The sequence below is a fragment of the Terrapene carolina genome, unplaced genomic scaffold (genome assembly GCF_002925995.2).
Source record: "Terrapene carolina triunguis isolate 2854851 unplaced genomic scaffold, T_m_triunguis-2.0 Scaffold131, whole genome shotgun sequence".
In the NCBI taxonomy this organism is placed as follows: Eukaryota; Metazoa; Chordata; order Testudines; family Emydidae; genus Terrapene; species Terrapene triunguis.
In genome coordinates, this window is record NW_020664482.1 from 582926 (window position 1) to 605866 (window position 22941).

The 22941-nt window shown below is 46.8% G+C and overlaps 1 protein-coding gene across 5 annotated transcripts in view; it reads left to right on the forward strand.

Moving 5' to 3' along the window:
- TEX11 (testis expressed 11) overlaps positions 1 to 22941 on the forward strand; it is a 106828-nt gene that overhangs the window by 24127 nt on the left and 59760 nt on the right. For all 5 annotated transcript variants that reach the window (XM_026653050.1, XM_026653051.1, XM_026653052.1 and 2 more), the window contains 6 exons: positions 2754 to 2811; positions 3669 to 3764; positions 4295 to 4376; positions 11461 to 11539; positions 13036 to 13187; positions 15572 to 15657. In XM_026653050.1, the coding sequence (XP_026508835.1) occupies positions 2754 to 2811; positions 3669 to 3764; positions 4295 to 4376; positions 11461 to 11539; positions 13036 to 13187; positions 15572 to 15657 (553 nt within the window). The remainder of the gene's footprint in view (positions 1 to 2753; positions 2812 to 3668; positions 3765 to 4294; positions 4377 to 11460; positions 11540 to 13035; positions 13188 to 15571; positions 15658 to 22941) is intronic.

Here is a 22941-nt window from a genome sequence, read left to right on the forward strand (position 1 = left end):
CCCTACATTTGAACCCTAAAGTTCAAAGTGGGGATCCAGCCTTGACAGCCCCCTTTAATCTCAAACATTTAATGATCATAGATATGGAGTCATGGAAGTCTTAAAGCAGAGTTTAGGGTTAATTAAAACTGATATTTTGGAGAACATCTCTTTATTTTGTTCCCTGTACTTAGAAGATGGGATACTAAGTGCTCACAAACACCAGTGAGAAAATCTTTGGAGTACCGAACTAACCTTCGCAAAGCACAAACATTTGCCTGGATAGAATGTTATAGCACTAGCTAGTGGGATTAATGTTATCTCATACTGAGAAAATATCAACTCTGGGAATAAATTCCCACAGACAGAGGCAGATTAAGGTTTCATGGGGCCCTGGGCACATGGGGGGCCCCCTCCTCACACCTTCTGCCTGTGGCCCTGCCCAGGGTCCCACACCATTCTGTCCCTTTCCCCTGTTCCACCCACAGTCCTTCCCCATTCCACCCGCTCACTGCAGCCCTCTTTTGCTCCTTTCTACCCCCAATCCCCGTGACCCCAAGACTGGAGAAGCTCTGTCCCCCCCACAGGGCCCTGGGGCCGCAGTGGGGAGTGAGAGCTCTCCCAGCTCTGAGGCCGCAGCAGGGGGCCAGAGCTCCTCCAGTTCCAGGGCTGCAGCCGGGGTCTTGTCACTGAAGCTTCCCATGCCGCTCGGGGCTTGTAACGGGGAGTGGGGCCGGGGCACTGGGGCTCCCCCCCCCCAGCGCTGCTGCCAGGGAGCAGAGCGGGGTCAGGCATGGGGGCTTCCCCCACCTGCTCAGCACTGCTGCCAGGGAGCAGAGCAGGGTCGGGGTGTGGGGCTTGCTCCACTGCGTCCGCCTGGTGCTCCCGCTGGGGAGAGGGGTCGGGGCATGGAGACTTCCCCCGTCCTGCCCCGGTGTTTGTCTGCTGGGGGCAGGGCACCCATTATTCCGGGGCCCCCCAATTGGCTGGGGCCCTTTGGCTAATCCGCCACTGCCCACAGATGTAATTTGTTTTTGCATCCCTAAAGTTTTATTCTCCCATGTCCCATTTGTTACCTAGCTTCAGTTTTATGGAATTCCCCACAGGCATTCACCTCAGAGGCCTTTTATACTGTGAATTAGTTTTTAGAACAAGGACTGGGAATTGAGATTCCTAGGTTCTGTTTCTGGCTCTGCTACTGATTTGCCATGACCTTGAAAGCAAGTCACTTACCTTCTATGTGATTTAGGTCTTGTCTACACTTGAAACACTACAGTGGCACTGCTGCATTGCTGCAACTGCGCCGCTGTAAGCTCTTCAGTATAGACACTACCTATGCTGTTGGGAGGGGTTCTCCCATCTTCACAGGCAATCCACCTCCCCAACAGGCGGTAGCTAAGTCGACAGAATAATTCTTCCATTAGCCTAGCGCTGTCTACACTGGGTGTTAGGTCAGCTTAATTTAATTGCTCTGGAGTGTGGATTTTTCACACCCGTGAGTGATGTAGCTGGGTTGACTTAACTTTTTAGTGTAGACCAGGCCTAAATTTCCTCATCTGTAAAGTGGGAATGATAATTCTGTTATTCTGAGAGGTATTGGTGACTGCTTGGGTCACACACCTCTTTGAGCTTAGGCTGTGAATGCACCCTGTAGTTAACATGAGTATCAGAATGTGTTAAACAGAAGCACCTCACCTAAGACAAAATGGGGTTGTGAACCCATCTAAGAATTTAGACTGAGTGGAAAGAGGGGTTTTGCTGAACATTGTGTGTGTGAGAGAGGGAAGGCAGAGCACACACAAACTGAGAACAAACAACATAGAGAGAGAGGCAGAGACAAAAAGCAAGAAAGCCATGCAGTAGCCTGTGAGCACAGCATGACCTGAGAAAAGCCAGTGAGAGTTTTTCAGACTGTTGGCTAAAAAGACTTCGGGGTACAAGCTAAGAATTTGATTCTTTTGTTCTTGGTTTCTCCTGTGTTTGGAGAAGCAGGACTTTGTACATTCCTTGTAAATAAACAAGTTTGCATTAAAGAAAATATTAGACTCCATCAATTTCTATTTCCAGATGGAACATCTCCAGGGCCCAGAAATTTGACTAGCCACACAGGTAAAAAAGGGGCAGCACTACATATCTACCTCAAAGCGGGGTTATGAAGCTTAATTAACTAACTTGAGTAAAGCAGAAAGAACTTAGTGCAATTCAGATCTGGGGATTTAGAAGGCAAATTAAATCCCCTGTTCTTAGATAATGTTGAATACTGTGTATGATTGTGTGCTCTGTCTTGTTGTCGTCTTGTCCCATGATAATCATATCAGGCTGTGAAGTTCAAGAATGAATTCAGTTACTCTTACAGCATCCTTTGTAAGGACACCTTGAGCCAAAGTGCTAAATTTGAAGAGTATCACTTTCTTTACCATATGACATTCAAAAGTGTTGGCAGGTGTTAGAGCCTGCTTCTGACACAGCTTACACAGTTGACATATCTTGGTCCTGTCTCTATTGATTTTCATTCCTGTAATGTGCCCTGTCGGCAGTCTCATGGATATTATTAAAGAATATTATTTTCTGATGCTTTGATATCAATCAGAGGATCTTTTATCTTGTCACCATTTATTTTAGCTAATATTTTTCTCTGTGTGCTCTATGTGGCTCCTAACAATAAATGAAATGGAAAAGGTAAGTATGACCTCACTGCATAGCCCAGAAAGCTGACTGAGTTCTTCTTACATCTCTTAGCCCATATAATTCTGATTTTTTCTTTTAAATTGTAGCCAGAGCTATGAGATTGGGAAAATGGATAAGAAGTATTCTCCCGGGGAAGAAATGCAGGTAAGAAATACACATACAGAAACTTCTGAATTACACACAGACTAATAGCAGGATGTCATTAGTGCCAGTCCTGCTCTGCAGCCCCCACTGCCTCTCTGTGCCCATCTTGGGCTTCCCCTCATAGCTCTGCCAGTGGTTATCCATCCTGATCTTTAGCACTCCCTGCTATCTTAGTCCCGCAGAATGGTAGTATAGTGTAAATAATTCTCTACTAGATACTAGGCTGAGTCTGAGACCGAGTCATTGCTGTGTGTGTCCTTAGTCATATTTGAACCTAGATTTTCATGCAGATGTAAAGCTAGTGCATTAATACTATACTCCAGCTAGTGTATTCGGAGAAGAATTACGTTATAACCCATAGGCTCCATCTTGACTGGGAAAAGTGGTCAAGTTAGGTTAGGTTTAGTGAATGTGTGTTACTTGAGTCTGACCTAAACTTGATCTTTTTCCTAGTTTAAATGAACTTTGAACTTGACCAGCTAAATTGAGCTAAAGCTTATCCTGCATCTACAGAAGGAAAAAGGTCAAGTTTAGGTCAGGCTTAGTTAGCACTTTTATTAAGCCTGACCTAAACTTAACCAGTTTACCATGTCAAGACAAATCTTCAGAAGGGATAAGAATACAATTGTTATATGATGGTAGTGCCTAGCAGTCCCAATCAAGGATCAACACATTGTGCTTGGCACTGTACCTCTAGTAACAGAGAAGACAGTCCCTGGCCCAGTGTGCTTACAGTGAATATTATTCACAGCTTATATTTCCATCTCCTTTATTTCCACTCCTGTGTGCAATATTTAAATGTTGTTTTTTGGTTATTTCATTTGTGTTTAATTATTCACTTTGTCTTTTCTTTCTAGGCTAAAGTGCTGCGGTTATTAGCCACTGTCTATTTGGAGTGGGATTGCGAACAGTATCAAGACAAGGCTCTCAGAGCTATAAGCCTGGCTAATGAGGTTGTAACTTACTGTGATGTCTAAGCAGGCTGGATTGATTTAAGATACCAATTTTAATAATGATTTAAATTGGCAAGCAGGAAACCTTGATTTAAATAATTGATTTTAATCTTGTTTTGCATTTGTGTTTTTAGTTATTTTCCTAAGCAAAGGTTGGTTATCGTTGGATGGTAACCATTACAACATATTGATTTGGAACTAAATATGGCATTTACACTAAATTTGGTTCTTCTTTTTGCTACCATATATTTGTTTAAACAATTATATAGCTTAATTTCCATTTATTCAGATTCTCAATTTTTTCATTTTTATTTTGCACCATTTACCATTTTCTAACATTTGTTATTTACTAGGTTATTACTAATTTTTACTTATGATTTATGTCAGGCTCTGTCCTGGCTAGAATTTCCTGACATTCTTTCATGTTTGTGAATGTGCTGGACTCTTGATAGGATTCAGCTGAAATTGCTCTCCGAGTTTCAAAAAATAATTTGGCTGTTCATGTAATGTCATTGTTTTTCAATATGCAGGAGAATATGCATCCAGCTGGGTTTTTCTTGAAAATTAAAATCCTTCTGAAAAGTGCAGCATCTGATGAAGGCATCAGGACAGGTATATCAGCTCCGTATGTAATGTGGTTCAGAATAATGTCATTGTATTCGAGGCCCAAGAAGTAAGACTGAATGATGTGGGAGAGAGTTGAAATTAATCTCTCATCTATTATAGAAGAAGGGGACTTATTTGCTAAATGTCACAGCCTGGTTTTGGGATGTATGTGGTGTGGAAATCTGTCTAAAATTATTATCGCTATCCTTGGGAATACAGATGCTATTGAGAGCCTGGTGTAACTTTGAATAAAAGGAAAAAATTACTTTTGCTGGTGAGTGACAGTTACCTGCATTTGCTGAGAGAGGACTTGTTAGTACTAAGATAGTGAAAAGGCAGCTGTGTAAAAATGTTGGTAGTTTTAGACTTTGGGCTGGATTCACTCAGGGTGAAATTAAATTTTGTGCAAAAGGCCAACAAAGTTACTCCTCTGCTTGTGGGGGTAAGATACTACTTCACATGAGTAATGATGCAGAGTCTGGCTGAGTATAAGTAGAGTGGTCAAGATAATGATTGGCCATGTGTTGATCAAATAAAGTTCTCCTTCGAGTAGTGTCCCTATGGGTGCTGCACTGTAGCTGTGTCTCTGTGCTGCTGACTGGTGAACTTTGGTAGCAGTGTCTGTTGGGCTCACACATGCGGTACTATCCTCATGCTGTGCCACGAGGCTAGTCAGGCTAACCGTCCTCCGTTCTTTCTCTGCTGCCCCAGCTATAGACGGAACCATTAGCAGATCCTTAACTCTTCTTTCAGTTGTTAATTTTTAGCTTCTAAAAGTTCTTTAGCCTTCCCTTATCTTTATTTTGGCCCTGCCAGAAGAAAAGAAGAAAAAAGAAAAGAAAAAGGACTTTGTTCTTCCATCGTCCCTGGTGGGGGCGGGGGACCCCCGTGGACAAGGGTATGCCTGGCTCTCGGGGCATCAAAAAGCGTCACACTTGCAGCAAGGCAATCCCGGTCACGGACAAGCACTCTCAATACATTTGCTGCCTTGGTGGGGGCCATGTTCAACAAAAGTGTTCCCTCTGCCAACAACTTGGACTGAGATCCCGCAAAGACCGAGAGCTTCACCAGAAGATCATCTTCATGGATGAGGATCTCCGACCACAGTCCCCAGTCAGGCGTGAGTCTTCCTCCCAGCCTTCGACTTCAAAGGATAGTGGGTCGAGAAAGCGGTCTGGGAACTCCTTTCAAACGCTAAAGAAGAGAATGGGAAGTCTCCTCAGCGAGCCCAGGGATAACTGAAACCGATCACCATCTCGCACAGTATCCTTGGCACTGCAGGCACTGAGGTCGTCCGGCACCCATACCTCACAGCGACCGTTGGCACCTGGAGCTGCTGATAGGCCCCCGGAACCTTTGGGCATGGGCACCGAGTCTCTGGTACAGAAGGATAAGGGCAAATGCCCTAAACTGCTCCCAGATTGTGAACCGTCATTGGTACTACCAGTGGCACCGACCTACCTGGCACCAGACAGATCGGTATGGGCAAGGTCTCCATCCCCTCTGGCACCTCCACCGATGCTGGGATGCTCGGTGCCGACAGAACTCCAGCAGACCGGGGACCTGGTTATATTGGAAGTTCCGAACTCACCACCCCTCGGTACTCAGACGATGGCACCGAGCCATGGTCGCTCAAGAGGTATTTCCCTACAATCCTACTACGCTCCTCCATGGTCAAGCAAAGGATCTGACAGTGAGTCAGATGGGGCTTCTGAGTACTCCTCCCAGGCTCCATATGGGACCCAATACCAACAGAGTCCAGGAATGTACCACCAGATGACACTGCTGCCATCCTGGTATGGTCACCCATGTGCACCTCCACCAGGCCCTATGCCACCACAGTGGCCCTACAGGGACCGCTTGGACAGCTCATCGCCAGCCTTCCTCCAGGGCACCACGTGTCATCAGAGAACCTCACAGACAGCCTCCCTCAGCTATAGCATCATGAGCCTCAGTACCCTTAGAAGTTGTGGAGCAGGAGATGGATGCTGAGGAGGATATTGCACCGAATGCCATATCCTCCTCTTCGCCAGACGAGGTGGTCATGCCATCAAAGCCTTCCATAGCAGATGATTTTCTCCTATTCCAGGAGCTGGCAAAGAGAGTGGCCGACACCCTCCATATACCATTGGAGGAGGTTAAGGATACGCAGCACCAACTTATTGATATCCTCCACGTCTCATCCACCTCCACAGTCATCCTCCCAATTAATGAGGCCATCCTAGACTCTGCTAAGGCAGTGTGGGAACCCCAGGCCTCGATAGTTCCAACTTGCAAGCAAGTGGACAAAAAATACTGTGTCCCCACAAAGGAATCGCCAAGAAGACTGATGCCTCCCTCCACTCCCTGAAGGATTCCAGGGCCACTCTGAGATCACTGGGAGTTTATACACAGGTGCAAAAGAGACTATTCAGCTCACAATACCAACACAGTCAGTATTCAGCACTGTTCCCCATGCAGCAGCACTATGAGCCCCAGAGGAAGAAGGGGAGATTCTCGAAGTGGAAGCCCTCAGGCTCCCAGTCCTTGGCCTAACCGCCTGCCCCTAAGCACCACTTTTTACGGGTAGGTCGAGGCGCCATGAGACCACTCCTCATTATCACCTGTGACCACACACCTATTTGGCCACTGTTTGGCAGCATTCCGCAGTGCCTGGGAGCACGTAACATTGGACAGATGCGTCCTAGAGATTGTCAGATCTGGATATTCCATCCATTTCACTTCCTACCTCCTCCACAACACTCTTCCCTGTCCCTCTTCAGGGACCCTTCTCACAAGAGTCTACTATGGCAGGACATAGACTGCCTCCTGCAGTTAGGAGCCATAGAACCAGTACCTCAACATCTGCGAGGCTAGGGGTTCTACTCTTGGTACTTCTTAATACCCAAAAAGGAGATTGGAGACCCATCCTGGACCTAAGAACTCTCAACAAGTTTGTCAAAACTCAGACATTCAAGATGGTCACACTATTGACGATCATTCCATCACTGGAACACGGAGACTGGTTTTCAGCCCTCAACTCACAAGATGCCTATTTTCACATCTCAATACTACTGGCTCTCAGATGTTTCCTCAGGTTCACTCTGGGAAACAACCATTACCAATACAGAGTCCTTCCCTTCAGACTTTCATCGACCCCGAGAGTACAGTATTTTCCAAAGTTCTCAGTGGTGGTCACCCATTTAAGATCTCAAGGGATGATGATCTATCCTTACCTAGACGATTGTCTCCTCAGAGTCTGGTTGCTAAAGGAGGCTCATCGAGCCACTGGAGAGACAATAACCTTGTTCAAGGATCTGGGACTACAGATCAACTCACAGAAGTCAACCCTTACGCCAGTGCAATACCTGGAATTTAGAGGGGCCGACCTAGACGCACTACAAGCCAAAGCCTTCCTACCTCAGGACAGATTTCACTCCCTGGTATCTCTTATAGACACGACTCAATACAGCCCTCAAGTGCCAGCCAGAACCTGCCTCCAGCTTGTGGGGCATATGGCTGCCGGCATGGCGGTGATTCCTCACGCCAGACTTCACATGTGATGCCTACAGCTGTGGTTCATCTCGGTTTACAGACTGAACAGGGACAGTCTGGCCAAACCCCGACACTACCCACCAGGGTCAAAAACTCCCTGGACTGGTGAAAAGACCCAACCAATGCATGCAAAGGGATCCTCTCCCTACAGGGGCCACCTTTGTCACTCCTTACCACGGATACATCCCTCCTAGGATGAGGCACACATTTAAACAGTCTCACAGCACAAGGCAAATGGTCACCGGCAGAGATCTCCCTTCATATCAATCTCCTCGAACTGAGAGCGGTCAGGAACGCCTGTACCAATTTCCTCCTGCTGATAGCAGGCTCACATATAAAGGTCCTGACGGACAACATAGCCTGCATGGATTACATAAATCTCCAAGGAGGAGCCTGATCACCTCTCTATGTGCAGAGGCGATGAAACTGTGGAATTGGTGCATCTCTCACAATCTCACCTGGTCCACGGCTTACCTCCCTGGCACGCAAAACACGATAGCATACAAACTCAGTTGCACATTCCTGCACGACCATGAGTGGGAGATGCACCCATCAGTACTTCAGGGGTTGTTCACACGGCGGGGAACACTGTCCACTGATCTGTTTGCTACTTACCAGAACAAGAAGTGTCCACAATACTGTTCCAGAGTGGTGATTGGACAGCGATCTCTAGGCAATGCTCTCCTCCTTCCATGGGACAAGGACCTTCTTTATACCTTCCCTCTGTTTCCTCTTCTGCTGAAGGTCCTGCTCAAGATAAAGAGGATGGGCCTCACATGATTCTGATCACCCCTACCTGGCCGAGACAGACCTGATACCCTTACCTAATGCAGCTTGTGATGTGCCACTGATCTCCCTTCTGACCATCCCACACCTCCTCACACAGGACAAGGGGCGCACCATGCATCCCAACGTGGGGATCCTCTGACTCAAAGCATGGCCCCTAGGTGGTTCCAACTCCTAGAAAGCTCATGCTCAAAGGAAGCGCAGGAACTCCTACTACACAGTAGAAAGTCCTCCACACAATGCACTTACCTGCAGAAGTGGTCCAGGTTCCAGATTTGGTGCACGTCCCAGCAATTCCGTCTAGAGTTGACAACTCTTCCGCATATTCTGAAATATGCCCTGACCCTTAAAAAATCAGGAGTATCTCTGAGCTCTCTCAGAGTCCACCTCTGTATTTCACCATTCCATAGAGGGGTACTCAGTAATTTTGCAGCTAACCATAAAAAGGTTCCTGAAAGGAATAACAAACCTCTTCCCTCAGCCTGGACTTCCCTCCCCCACTTGGGACCTAAATCTAGTATAAAAGGGCTGACTAGGCCCTCGTTTGAACCCATGGCCACCTGTTCGCTAACTCATCTGTCGATGAAAACGGTCTTTCTAGTTGCAGTTACCTTGGCTAGAAGAATAGGGGAGATAGCAGCTTCAATGACACATCCTCCGTACATGGTATTCTTCCCAGGCAAGGTCACACTTAGGCCACATCTGAAGTTCCTGCCTAAAGTGACCTCCTCATTCCACATGAACCAGTCTATTCACTTTCCCACCTTCTACCCCAAGCCTCACTGGGAAATTAGGAAGGCCATACTACAAACCCTGGACATTAGGAGAGCCCTTGCATTCTACCTCGATAGGACAGAAGCCTTCAGGTAATCCCCTAGATTGTTTCTCTCTATGTCAGAAAGGTCAGTGATATCAGCCCAATAACTTTCTAAGTGGGTCTTGACTTGTGTTAGAGAGTACTACCAGATTCGTTACATGACCCCTCTGGACTCGATCTGTACATACTCCACAAGATCGGTCTCTTCATCTGTTGCCTTCTTAAAGCATGTCCCCATCTTGGAGATCTGCAGAGTGGCGACTTGCGCTTCAGTCCATACCTTCGCAGAACGTTATGCGACCACTGAGGACTCTGCCTCTGATACCATATTTGGCTCCACTGTTCTTTCTTCTGTGACCAATCCGACTCTGAAGTCCCAGCCCTCCAGGGGAACACCCACAGGGACACTACTCGAAGAAGTTACTCACCCTGTTCAGTAACGATGGTTCTTCAAGATGTTCTCCACTACCCGCCCTCCTCCCATCTACTTTGGAGTTCTCATTATGACTCTGCAGTAGAGAAGGAACTGAGGAAGGTTAGCCCACATGCACTGGCTAGCCTCATGGCACAGCATAAGGAGAGACAGCGCGTGTGTGGGCCCAACAGACACTGCTACCAAAGTTCTCCAATCAGCAGCTCAGGGATGCAGACACACCTGCAGTGGAGCACCCATAGGGACACACACATTGAAGAACCATTGTTACCACACAGGGTGAGTAACTTCTTATGTTAACACAGGTTTGTTTAGTTTATATATCCTGTATGAAACATTCTTACTTGCTCCTCAGACTTGTCAGCACAGTATAAGTCAATTGGTTTCTCTGGTGGTATCACAGCAGAAGAGTGTCTTCAGGAGGGATTTGAATTCAGAAAACTTGGTGGCTCAGGAAGAACTTTCTGTTCATAGATGATGAGCTGTTCAGGGAAGGCACTGTGCTGTCTTCTCTGGAAAGCACTGAGTACATGGTGGGCACTTCCAGAAATAAATTTTGGTCTCCAGGTAACTGGTTTGAATTCTGGCAGATTGAAACTCACCTTCAGATGGCTGTTGAGGAATTTTAGTCCAGTTTCTAGGGACAGGTGTCCAAAACCCACCATCATGCTAACTTGCTCTTTGGTTGCAGTCTTAACTGAGAGTCCACAGAGACTGAACTCCCCACAGTCATTGAAGTGGTCCCTCCAGGCCAGGGTGGAGGCACATTGTGAAGGGACAGCTTGAGGAGGAAGCTTGCATTGTTGTTGTCCTTTCTGTTTGTGTTCTTATGAGAGACAGAGGACTTGAGTCTCCAGAGCTGTCAATTTGGCACCTTTCACTAGCCCCAAATTCATTTTGAAAACATGAAAAGAAAATGAAAACATGAAGAACATGTTTAACAGTTGCCTAGTTTTAGAATTATGATTTTTTTCCTAAGAAGACAAAAGACTTGAGAGTGAGTGTGAAGGATTGTACTTTATGGGACAGGCTGGGACAGCCTGGAGTGTAATCAAGGAGGTCCTGCCTGGCACTAAGACTGGGCTATTTAAACAGGAACAGGAAGTTAAGTAGAGAACAGGAGAGTAGAAGCTAGGCAGGCTGCAGTGGCTGGTGTTTTTTTAATCTGAGGCTCCAGGAGACTGGCTAAGCTAGACTCAGACTTTGTTTTGTGGACTTTTAAGTATGGGAGCTCTGATCTGCGGTCCTTAGATGAGGACCTTATGAACAGTTTATTGTAATTGTTGTCCTGAAACCTTATGAAAAGGGGACATGCTATTTTGTTCATGCGTGCTGGCTTCTCCTTGCCCCAGGCTGTTAAAGCAAACCTAATGCTGTCCCAATTGGGGGAAATTAAAGTGGAGGACACCCATGACACCATACCAGTCTGCATGGGGGAATATAGGGACAGCCCATATCTTTACAGTGAGCAGATAAATTTCCTCAGTGACTCAGTAATCCCCATTTTTTCTTCTCTCTAGCTGTTGCTGAACTTCTGCTTCATGAGGTGTCACTAGATTTCTGTTTGAACACTGCTAAGCTGCTTCTGGAACATGAGAGGTACAGAACTTCAGCACCCCCTACTTGAGGGAGAACATACATTGCCTGGGCTTCCCAGTATTCTTACAAAGTGATACCCAACAACAGGAGAGCTAAGTTGTAGAAATAGTGTGTCAGGGCATGATACAGTGTGAGCTGTGATGAAAGAGAGAGTTGCTACACCTTATCCTACATTGGCATAGTAGGTTGTCCCTGAGTAGCCAAGGCACAAATTAAGGCTTGGCAGCCCTGACTTGGGGATCTGCTTCCTCCACTCTGTCCAAGCACAGCTCAGGATGAATGTTGAATCAGGGGTGCTATATTTATAGCTATTGCCTTTTATCTGGAGAGATGCTGTAGTTCAAGGCCTGTTTTAAGTTTCCATTACAAATTCCTGTTGTCAGGTCATCCGAGTTCAGGTAGTTTGGCAGTACTACTGTGCACTGAAGTGTGAGACGTTGGTTCAGAGCAACTTGTGCCAGTTGTTTCTGTGGCATGTGAGTTCAGGCACCGATGTGATGTGCTTGAGGCTCTGAGGAAGGAGATTATACTTTTTTGGGCCCCAGTCATGAAGTTGTGTTGGCATGTATTTTGCCTATCTTTCAACAGTTAGATAAGAGAATGTCAGAAGAGGAGCAAAGGGAGATTTCTGGCAGCCAGCAGGAAAGCTACGATGGACCAACAAAAGCTATTTTGAGGGAGTCTCCTCCAGGATTCTCCCATTTACTCCATGGACACTGTGACCACAGATACAGTTCTCTTGAGGGTGTTAAAAAGGGCTCCCTTCTGTGGGGTTTGAACATGTCATCCCATAGTGCTTCTATGACCTGCCAGCAAAGGATTGAGCATAGTGCCAAACTCTTGTCCCCTATGTGATAATACATTTCCAGACTGTCTTAATCAAGGGCTTACACCCTTGAAATACTATTCTTGGGGCCTGCAGTTCTGGAAACAAACCCATAAAAGAGGTTAGGTTATAAGCAATATGTCTGTGAACAGGGAAGTCCCATTTCCACACTGCTGTCCTCTGTTTCTCCCTCTGTGTTTATGCAGGATACATATCTTGGAATCACATAGGTTATCGAGGATAGAATTTTAGTCTTAATGCTGGATTTATTTCCTTTTGGAAGGGTTAACCAGACTTTGAATGTTTCTTAAATGTGGCTGTTTATGGACTATGGACTGACATGTTACAGGGCTGTCCTGGAGCCAAATGAGCATTTACTGGTTAGGGCACTAGTTCCCAGTCTGCTTTGTTGACCGCAAGGGATCCACAGAGCCTTTGAGAGTCAGGAATTGAGGGTGGCTCATAGAAGCGGTGGAGCATCTTTCTGCTATGAACTGGTCCTCAGAATGAAAAAGCTGGAGAATCACTGGGTTAAACCATCTAGATTCTTTTTTGTGAAAAGCAATCTAAGTGAAAAACAGATTTTATGAGATGTATATATTGGGCCCCAGAATGGGAAGTCAACAGCTCCTTCTGCACAACTCCATTAAAAATGCATCTCTGTGAATAGGGAATTGGTTGGTTTTGATTTTCTGAAGTCCATCTCTGGGCGGTTTGCGTCCTCACCTGACCTCGGAAAAATCATCTTACTCCACATCGAGTTTCTGTTACAAAGGATGAAGGAGCCGCTTGCCAAGCAAAAAATTGAAGATGTCATTACAGGTCAGTGTCCAGCTTCTGTCGTTTGCTGATGACAGGGCTTAATTGACTTAAGCAATTGATTTACCTCTTCTCTCTCCTTAACTCCTCCTCTCCTCCTCCTTCCTTTATATCTTTTTCTTACTCTTTGTCATGTATTGTATATAGTAAGTTGCAGGGCTGCTACTAGCAGGTCACGCTCCTGTACCAGATTTGGACTGGCCAGAGCTTCTTTCTCAGAGAGATGCAGACCTGATGTGTTCACTATAAGATCCTTTAATGTTATGCCAGGTATGGCTGAGTTTAGCTTAAATAAAGTATGTTACACACAGTGCCACCTAGTGGCTGAACTGTACAATACAGGTTAGCATTCTATTACATATCTCCCTTTAAATTCTACATTCCTACCATTTACAAAATGTACACTATCACGGTATCTTTGAAGTTCAATATGGATCGGTCTGTTACATGTCTATGAATTATGCTGGTTTCCAATTACATGATTTGAAAGCATAACAGCTTAGTCATCTGGCTGTCCATTAGTCATCTTCTTGTTCTTCATTCGTCAGCTCTGTTGGTTTTGCTTTCTGAGGAACAAACTGTAGATGTCGATGGTTTCTGTTGATCTCTCTACTGTAGTCTTGATCACAAATGATCTGGATGCTGAATTATTTTTTCTTTATGACAGCTGGAGTTGTCCATCCTTTTTCTCCATCCAATTTGAGATGAACACAGTCAGAATTGTCCCTTGGGTACGGCGAATGGGGGGACCGCTCTGGGCCCCACGCTTTGGGGGCCCCACGGGCCGGCGCGGTCGGTCCCGGAAGTAATGGGTCAGTCCCGGAAGTGATGGATGCGTGACTTCCGCCCCAGGGCTCACCCCCTCCCCTCCAGGGATGGCCCTGAAGACATTCAACATGTTCTAGACCCGGCAGTTCTCTAACTGAGTGTTGTCTGTTGGAAAAGTGATCATAAGTTCTTTTTTCCTTTTTATCTGATTTGGCTACTCTCTTTGTGGCTAGTCACTTTGGAGACATGATTCTTTTCCAAAGTTGGAATAGTAGTTCTGAATTGCCTTACTATCAGGAGTTGTGTTGGAGTATATCTAGTAACTGCTATTGGTGTTCATCTGTAATTGAGAAGAGCAAGGAGTGGCTCTTCCTACTGTTGGATTTTCTTGGCTGTCTTTACAGCTCTCTCAGCTTCTCCATTTGCTTTTGGTGATTTTGGCTGCTAGTAATATGATCAAAATCATATTTTGTTTGGAATGACTAAAATTCTGCTGCAGTGAATTGTGCTCTGTTGTCCATCATTAGTTATTCTGGAATACCAAAGTAAGCAAAAGTGCATTTCAACTTCTTGATAACACTGCAACATGTTAGTTCTTTCAAGTTCATTAATTCTATGTACCTGGAAAAATAGTCCACTACGATGTAATGATGTCCTCTGAATTTTTGTAAATCTTAAGCTAGTCTTTTCCAAGGTCTGTCTGGTAGAGATGTTTGTACATGGTATGGTTCAGCATTGTCTTTTAAGTTTAATTGTACTGGATCTCCTTTCAAAAGTCCAATATAATCAAATCCTCCTTTGAGTTCTTCCACCTTTCTCATTAGGCCCATCATGACTGCCATGCTGGAGCTGAGAAGGTTGTTGGTCTTTGATCCTTTCATCACATGCACTCTGAATGCAAAGCTTTTGTCTTTGTAAGTTGTTTCTGTGGTTAAATGACCCATACAGTTCAGAGTACAGTAACTCCTCGCTTAACATTGTAGTTATGGGAACCGCAGCGGGGAAAGGAGCAGAATGCCAGCAGCTCCTCTGGCGGCTGTACCACCCCCTGCCCTGTCCCCCCAGCCCTGTGCTCCAGCGGGGCTGCTGCTGTACAGATGGAGGAGATGCAGCTCCGTGGAAGGGCAGGGGGCAGGGCTCGGGGTGGTACAGTTGCACCAGAGGAGCTGCCGGCATGGGGCCCACGGCTCCTCCTGTGTCTTTCCAGTATGCCGTATCAGCTATAAATACCTTGCTGGTACGGCGTACTGGAGCGTACCGCCGTACTTGCACTGCTGATATAGATATATATATATGCACACACACACACCCTCCCCCCAAGAACTGCCCCACCACATCCCTGTTACCACAGAGTCTATTAACAAGTTTCTGTATGGCAAAGGAACAGAGGGGCGGTTGGGGTGGCCCACTCTTTATGCCTTCAGTTCAATGTGTGAGGACACTCAGGGTGCAGACACTGCTGCAATGGACATTGTAGTCCAAGAATCTGTTTGGCGTGCACTGAGCTCATGCGCACCAATAGTGGAACACATCTTGAAGAACGACAGTTACTGTACGGTAGGTAATAGTTTCTTCTTTATTTAAGACCTTGTAATTGCTTAATTTCAATCACTTCTCAGGTCACTATACAGGAAAACAGCTGTCACCTGAAACACTGAACCGGCTGCACATCATTCTGTGGGACAGAGCTGCCAAGAGCTATGAGGTTTGGGAACAAAGAGGTTCTTTGCTTTAAAAAAAAAAAGAAGGATCACTGTTCTAGGGTGATACTTGCCATTTAAGAGAGAGCGGGGCTAGTGCACCTGTGACTCATCAGCTCACACCAACTGGGTTTTACAGGAGGGCACTTGTAAATGGAAGAGACCTGGTGAGTCAAGGGGAACCTGAGAGACAGGAAAGGGGGACAGGTCAGAGCTGCCTGGGAGAGACAATTATCAGAGAGCAGAATGCTCTGCAGGCGCTGTCTGAGAAGGAGGAGCAACTGGGTAGGTGTGATGGGATTCCCGAATGCAACCTGGACTGTGGGACTGCTGAGTCCTCTGTCCCACCAACCTGGCGTATCATTCACACTGTGATGCTGTTGGCAGCACTTACACAGACATCCACAGGCACTGACATGCCCAACTGAGTTATATGAATGCTTCTCTCAGCCATTCATGAACCAACAATAGAGAGGCTCCAGCCAGTTCTCCCCAGCCTTGCACCCCAGAATTGTACTGTCTTGCGCTCGTCAGAAGCCTGACCAGTGTAAGTTCATTACCCAATCTGCCCCTCCCTCAATGTGGAGAAGACATGCACTAGCCTTTGTAAACTGAGCTTAGATTTTCCAAGCACATCAACAAAAACACACTGTTTTAAGTAAAATATAAAACAGATTTATTAACTACAGAAAGATAAATTTTAAGTGATTATAAGTAGAAAGTGTAGAGATCAAAGTTGGTACATAAGAAATAAAAGTAAATTCACAATTTGAGTTCTATAAACTAAACAGGATTTGAATCAAGCCGTGTCTCACCCTGATACAGTAACTCCTCACTTAATGTCCTCCTGCTTAACATTGTTTCGAAGTTACGTCTCTGCTCTATTAGGGAACCTGCTCATTTAAAGTTGTGCAATGCTCCCTTGCAATGCTGTTTGGCGGTGCTTAGGACTTTCTGGGAGGGGAGGGGAGGAGCGGGGATGCTGCATGCTCCGGAGAGGAGGTGGAGCGGGGACGGGAAGAGGTGGGCCTGGAGTATCCCCTGGCAAAGGTGGCACCTGTTCTTCTGGGGGGAAGCTGCCGCTGCTGCTGCGCAAGGTACTTCCTAGTGTCCTTGCCTGCAGCAGGCTGTGCCTGTGTGCGGTAAGCCAGGGGCACCTCCCAACACAGTACAGTACAGTATATAATGCCTTTTGTCTGCCCCCCAAAAATTTCCTTGGAACCTAACCCCCTGTATTTACATTAAATCTTATGGGGAAATTGGATTCGTTTAACATTGTTTCACTTAAAGTTGCATTTTTTCAGGAACATAACTACAACGTTAAGTGAGGAGTTACTGTAGATGGTATAAACAGGTCACAGATCTTCAGTACACAGGCTGGAATTCTCCTCCAGGCTGGGACCACCCTCCCCAGTTCAAAGTCTTTGTCCTCTAGACGTGTTTCCAGGTTTTGAGTTGTAGGGGGAGTGAGGCTAAGTGATGATGTCACTTCCCCTCTTTATAGTTTCCTCCAGCCTGCTGGAAAGATCTATGCTTGTGACATGGGCAGAGGCGCTGACTTTCTAATGTGCCGGAGGGTGCACCTCCCCAGCTCCACCCACTTTACCCCTTCTCCCAAGGCCTCGCCCCCACCCTGCCTCTTCCCGCCCCTGCCCTGCCTCTTTCTGCCCCTGATCCACCCCACCCATCTCATCCTGCCCCATTCCATGCCCTCCTCCGAGCATACCCCGTCCTTGCTCCTCCCTCTTTCCCCCCAGCACCTCCTGCACCCTGCAGAACAGCTGATCGCAGCAGGTGGGAGGTGCTGATCGGTGGGGCTGCCAGTGGGCAGGAGTCACTGGGGGCAGGGGAGGAGCTGATCGGGGGGGGCTGCTGGTGGATGCTCAGAACCCACCATTTTTTTCCCCTGGAGTACCCACGGAGTTGGCACCTATGGACAGGGGCAGCTCTAACTTTTTTGCCGCCCCAAGCACGGCAGGTAGGCTGCCTTTGGCGGCATGCCTGCGGGAGGTCTGCCGGTCCCGCGGCTTCCGCGTACCCGCCTCCGAATAGCCGCCGAATCCGCCGGACCGGCGGACCTCCCGCAGGCATGCCACCGAAGGCTGCCTGACTGCCGCCCTCGCAGGGACCGGCAGGGCGCCCCCCGCGGCTTGCCACCCCAGGCACGCACTTGGAGCGCTGGTGCCTGGAGCCGCCGCTGCCTATGGACATGGAGCGCACAGTAGGAGGCCGGAAGTGGGGCTCGTTTGCTGATTACCTGAGGTACAGAGCCAGTGGTGGGAGACTGAAAGGGGCTGAGAGCTGGGAGCCAGTGCAGGAGCTAATTTGCTGACCTTCCTGAACTGAAGAGCCAATGCCAGGAGGATAAAAATGGCTGAGTCACTGACCCATGTTGTGGGCAGAAGAATCCTGAAACTAGTCACAGGTGGATATCCTGGAGAGTGGGTGGCTGTGGAACAAGGGCAGAAAGGAACTGGGAACCAAGTACTGGTGGACTCATGGGTGTGGAGCTTAGAATCATAGGGTTAGAAGGGACCGCAAGGGTCATCTAATCTAACCCGCTGCCAAGATGCAGGATTTGTTGTGTCTAAACCATCCAAGACAGATGGCTATCCATCCTCCTTTTGAAAACCTCCAGAGAAGGAGCTTCCACAACCTCCCTTGAAAAATCCCTGTACATTTTTATGTTTTATTTTGGAAATTGGGAAAACAGTTTTATCATGAGGGTTCTGTGGATTATTGCATGTGTATTTGAATAATTTATGCCCAGAGGTGGGATTTTAAGTGGACACTGGGAGAGACTATATTTTTTTCATGGCTAGATTGAGGGGACCTTGAAGCAGGTGTGCCTGTCATGGCACATCCTGCCATAGGAGAGAGTTCCTGGGTGGGGCCACTGTCTTAAAGTCACTTTTCTTGGCTAGTTTGCTGTGGCTGTTCCTAGTTGGAAAGTAAGTTATGCTAAGATCCCTGATCCAGGCAGAGAATATGTTTTTCTTTATTTCCAAGCAGTTAGGTGCTCTACAGCACATCAGAAACTTGAGAATAATCTTGTTTCTAGGGTTTTAGAATAGGAACATAGTTATTGCCAGAATGGATCAGCCCACAGGTCCATCTAGCTTAGTATCATATCTCCAACAATTATCAGCACCAGATACTTGAGAGGAAGGTGCGAGAAATCCTATTGTAGCACGTGGGGTAATCTGCCTCCCATGAAGGTCTCTTCCTGATCCCTAATAGTTAAAGATTCATTAAAACCCTGAAGTGTGACGTTTTATATCCATACATAAATTTGTTATCATTAACTATTGTAGCTATGGATACTTGCCTATATAAATGTCAAATCCCACTCTGAGTTTTGCTAAATTCTTGGCCTCAGTGACATTTTGTGGCAGTTTGTTCCACAATCTAATTCCACATTGTGTGAAGAAATCTTTTATCAGTTTTGAATTTGCCACCTTTAATTGAATGTTCCCTCATTCTTTTTATTATGGGACAGGAAGAACAGAAGCCCCCAATCTCCCTTCCTTAGACCTGTCATTATTTCATATACATTTATGATGTCCCCTCTTATTCATCTCCTTTCTGAGTTAAACAATCTCATTACTTCGAGTAATGGTCTCTATGTATATTCTACACGTGGGGGTATGCCTGCACACCATGTCCCTGAGTCTAGAAATTCTTCAAAGCAGTGTCTGTTGGCCCGCACGCACGGAGTAGCTCTCCTTGTGCTCCCAACAAAGGGTGTAAGAGACAGTGCAGGTTGAAACCTCTTTAGTTTCTTCTTATTGCTGCATGGACTAAGTCAGAATCATGTCCTCCTCCACTCCATTGTATAACCTGCAAAGAAAAAAAATGTAAATAATTATATATCTTAGCTTAGTAGTTAGTAGTGAAAGTTTATAGTTAGCATAGAGTATTTCTTTCCCTCTAGTTGGGAAACCACTCCTTGGCTCCAGAATTATGCCCAGAGTCCCGGGATTCAAGAATTGCATCTCTTGCCCTTGCTCCTTCTCCATCAGTGATGAACATCAATGGTGCCTGTACTGTCTGAATGAGGCACATATTGCTGCAAAGTGCAGTGTCAGTCATTCATTCCCACCCAGAACTTCAGAAGTCTGGGAGCTTCGCCTACAAAAACACCTGATAGAGAAGGCTATGAGGACCCTCTCTGATCTGGGCTAGGGAGACCCTCCCACCCCGGTACATCAGCCTCAATTGACCAGCAGTGCCTTTGCATGTGTTGTGGAGTGGAGCCTTCTACATATAAGCCCAACGACTCCTCTTCTAGGGAACTCTCATGGGCAAACGTGCTTCCGCCCCGAGACTGCCCAGGTTGGGTGAGATGATGCTTACAGAACCTAAGGAATTGACTCTGCAGAAGACCGTCAGATTGGAGGGAAAGGCATATAAAAGGAAAGATCTGCTGGTTCTGTTGGTCACCTCAGTACCAAAGCGTAAGGACAGATGTTCGCCAGTTCCACCTACAAGTGCTGGTCTGGATCTATTGTTGGCACTTCCTTGTTCATCTAAAGACCGTCTGGCTGCTGCAGATGCACCAAGTCCTTCAGACTTGACTGCTGGAAGCCCTCGGACACCTGGGTTTACGGAGGCGTACATAATACCGGAGGATATATTCCTCCCTTATCTACAGTCTCCACTTCTTTCCAATCGTGCCCTCTTGAGGAATGTCCTAACTTCGGAGGAGCAGTCCATATCAATGTCCCAGGAGCAGTCCCATTTCCAATCATCTGTCAGGAGTGCCATGGCACTGATCGCTCTGCCACTACTGATGGAACGGTTCTCTGACTTGGATGAGTCAGAGGAGATAAAAACAACAAGGAGTCTGGTGGCACCTTAAAGACTAACAGATTTATTTGGGCATAAGCTTTCGTGGGTAAAAACCTCACTTCTTCGGATGCATAGAGTGAAAGTTACAGATGCAGGCATTATATCAGTTGCACCAGTATCTCCCCAGAGACACTTAAGCCCTGATGGTCAAGGGGTTACACTAACCCTTTCTCCAGGTACGACCTCCCACACCCTGTTTCCCTTGGAATCCCCTGCAACCAATCGATTCCTTTTTCTGGCCTTATTGGGATAAGTGGGATCCTTATGGCAGGGGTCTGGGCCCTTCTCCTTCAGATCCGTTGGTGTACGAGGAGAAGAACTGGAACCAGATCCACAGGTCCTGACAGATCCGACGAGTGCCTCTTCATCGTCCCTGGACAATGTGGTTACCCCTTCTTTGTCTTCTCTGCTGGATGACCACTGGCAGTACCAGGAGCTGTTACAAAGAGTTGCCAGTGACCTACAGATCCCATTAGAGGAGGTCCAGGATCTTCAACACCAGCTCCTGGCCATCTTACAACCACAGGGACTGATTAAGGAGGCCCTTCTGATCAATGAGGCCATACTAGAACTAGCCAGAGCGGTAAGGCACAGCCCAGCATCCTGTGCCCCTACACCAAAAAGAGCTAAGAGCTGATACTTTGTTCCTGCCAAAGGAGATGAATTTTTATTTTCCCATCTTGTTCTGAACTTACAGATGGCTACAGAAAGAGCTCTGTCACACTATCAAAGGGCCACTGTGGCAGATAAAGGCTCTAAGAGACTGGACTTCCTGGGGAAGTAGGTCTTCTCTGCGGGCCTGAAATTTCATGTCACTGACTACCAAGCTTTGTTAGCTAAATACGACTTTAATAACTATTCCAGGCTTGCAGACTTCAGAGATAAGCTTCCCTCAAAGGACAGGGCCCAATTTCAGTCTCTTTTTAGATTAAGGGAAGCTCGTGGCAAAAGAGGCCCTGCAGGTTGCAGTGGACACTGCAGAAAACAGCTTCCAGAAATTTGGCCATTGGTTTAGTCGTAGGGGGGACTCTTGGCTGCAATCGTCAGGGTTTCCTAGGGAGGCCCAAAACACCATCCAGGACCTCCTCTTTGACAAGTGCAACCTCTTTAATGAGAAAATGGACGAGTCCCTGCACTCACTAAAGGATTCAAGATTAACTCTGTACACACTGGGGATTTATACTCCAGCCCCCAGGAGGAAACATCAGAATCAGCCCAAGGCCCGCCTGGGGACCGTCAGACTTTGGAACTGGTGCGTCAGGAACCAATCATGATAGATGCTGCTTACCTTCCTGGTATTCACAACTGCCTTGCAGACTAACTAAGCAGAAGCTTCTTAGCAGACCACAAATGGGAGATTCACGACATGGCCCCAGTGAGATATTTACACTCCATTATGGAACCTCTTTGCATCCGTAATGAACAAAATGTTCTCCTGTGGCAGGGCCCACTCGCTCCTGCCTCTGCTCAAGTCCACAAACTGCTCAAAGAGCTTTATGCTGGTAAAACACCCGGTGCAGTTTATTTACAATGTTGGCTTCCACCCCCTTATACATTATATAGCCTTACTCCTACGGTCTGAGGGGGCCCTCAGCTCCTGAGGTAAGCAGGGAAGAGCAATCTCTCCCTCTCTCTGTGTGCTTCCCCCCTCCTACGCCTTTTTGTATCCTTTGCCTAATGGGTTAATTAGCCTTCCAGTTTTCCTTCACCCACCAATTAGGTACAACTCTTCTTAACCAGGTCTGTTCTGCAGTGTTTAACTGGAGCTGCAATGACCAGAGTGCTTGCTCAGCTATTGTTGCCCAGCACTCTGTCACATCTCCTTGTATTGTTCCAGAGAAACCATGGGTCACAACTCCCAGGGCGACGCTTTTCTGCTGTCTTGGGCGAATGGCTTCAGATATGCCTTTCCCTCCCATTCCTTTATTTCCACTAGTCATGGGGAAGATACGACATGACAGACCAACATCATTCTCCTAGCCCCCTACTGACTCAGACAGTTCTGGTTCACGGAACTTCTAATCATGTCTGGCCGCCCACCAATCAGGATACTCCCATTCCCGGATCGCCTAACCCAGGAGGCGGGTGGGAAATCAAGTATCCCAATCTGAGCTCACTCCACCTCATGGCCTCACGTTGAATGAGCTTCAGAAATAGAGCGCTCATAATTGGTCCCTGTTCAGAAGATCCTTAACCAAAATAGAAAGGATTCTACTAGAACCTGCTGTTTGGCCAAATGAAGATGCTTTTTGGCCTGGGTGCAACTCCACCAACATTCTCCAGATACCTTAGTCTAGGACTACCAGCATGCTTATCTCCTGTCCCTGAAGACTTCAGGTCTTGTTATTAGTTCACTGCAAATACATCTTGCAGCAATTAGTGCCTTCTTCCCTTCGGTGGAAGGATGTTCCACCTTTACTCATCCTGCTACAGTACAA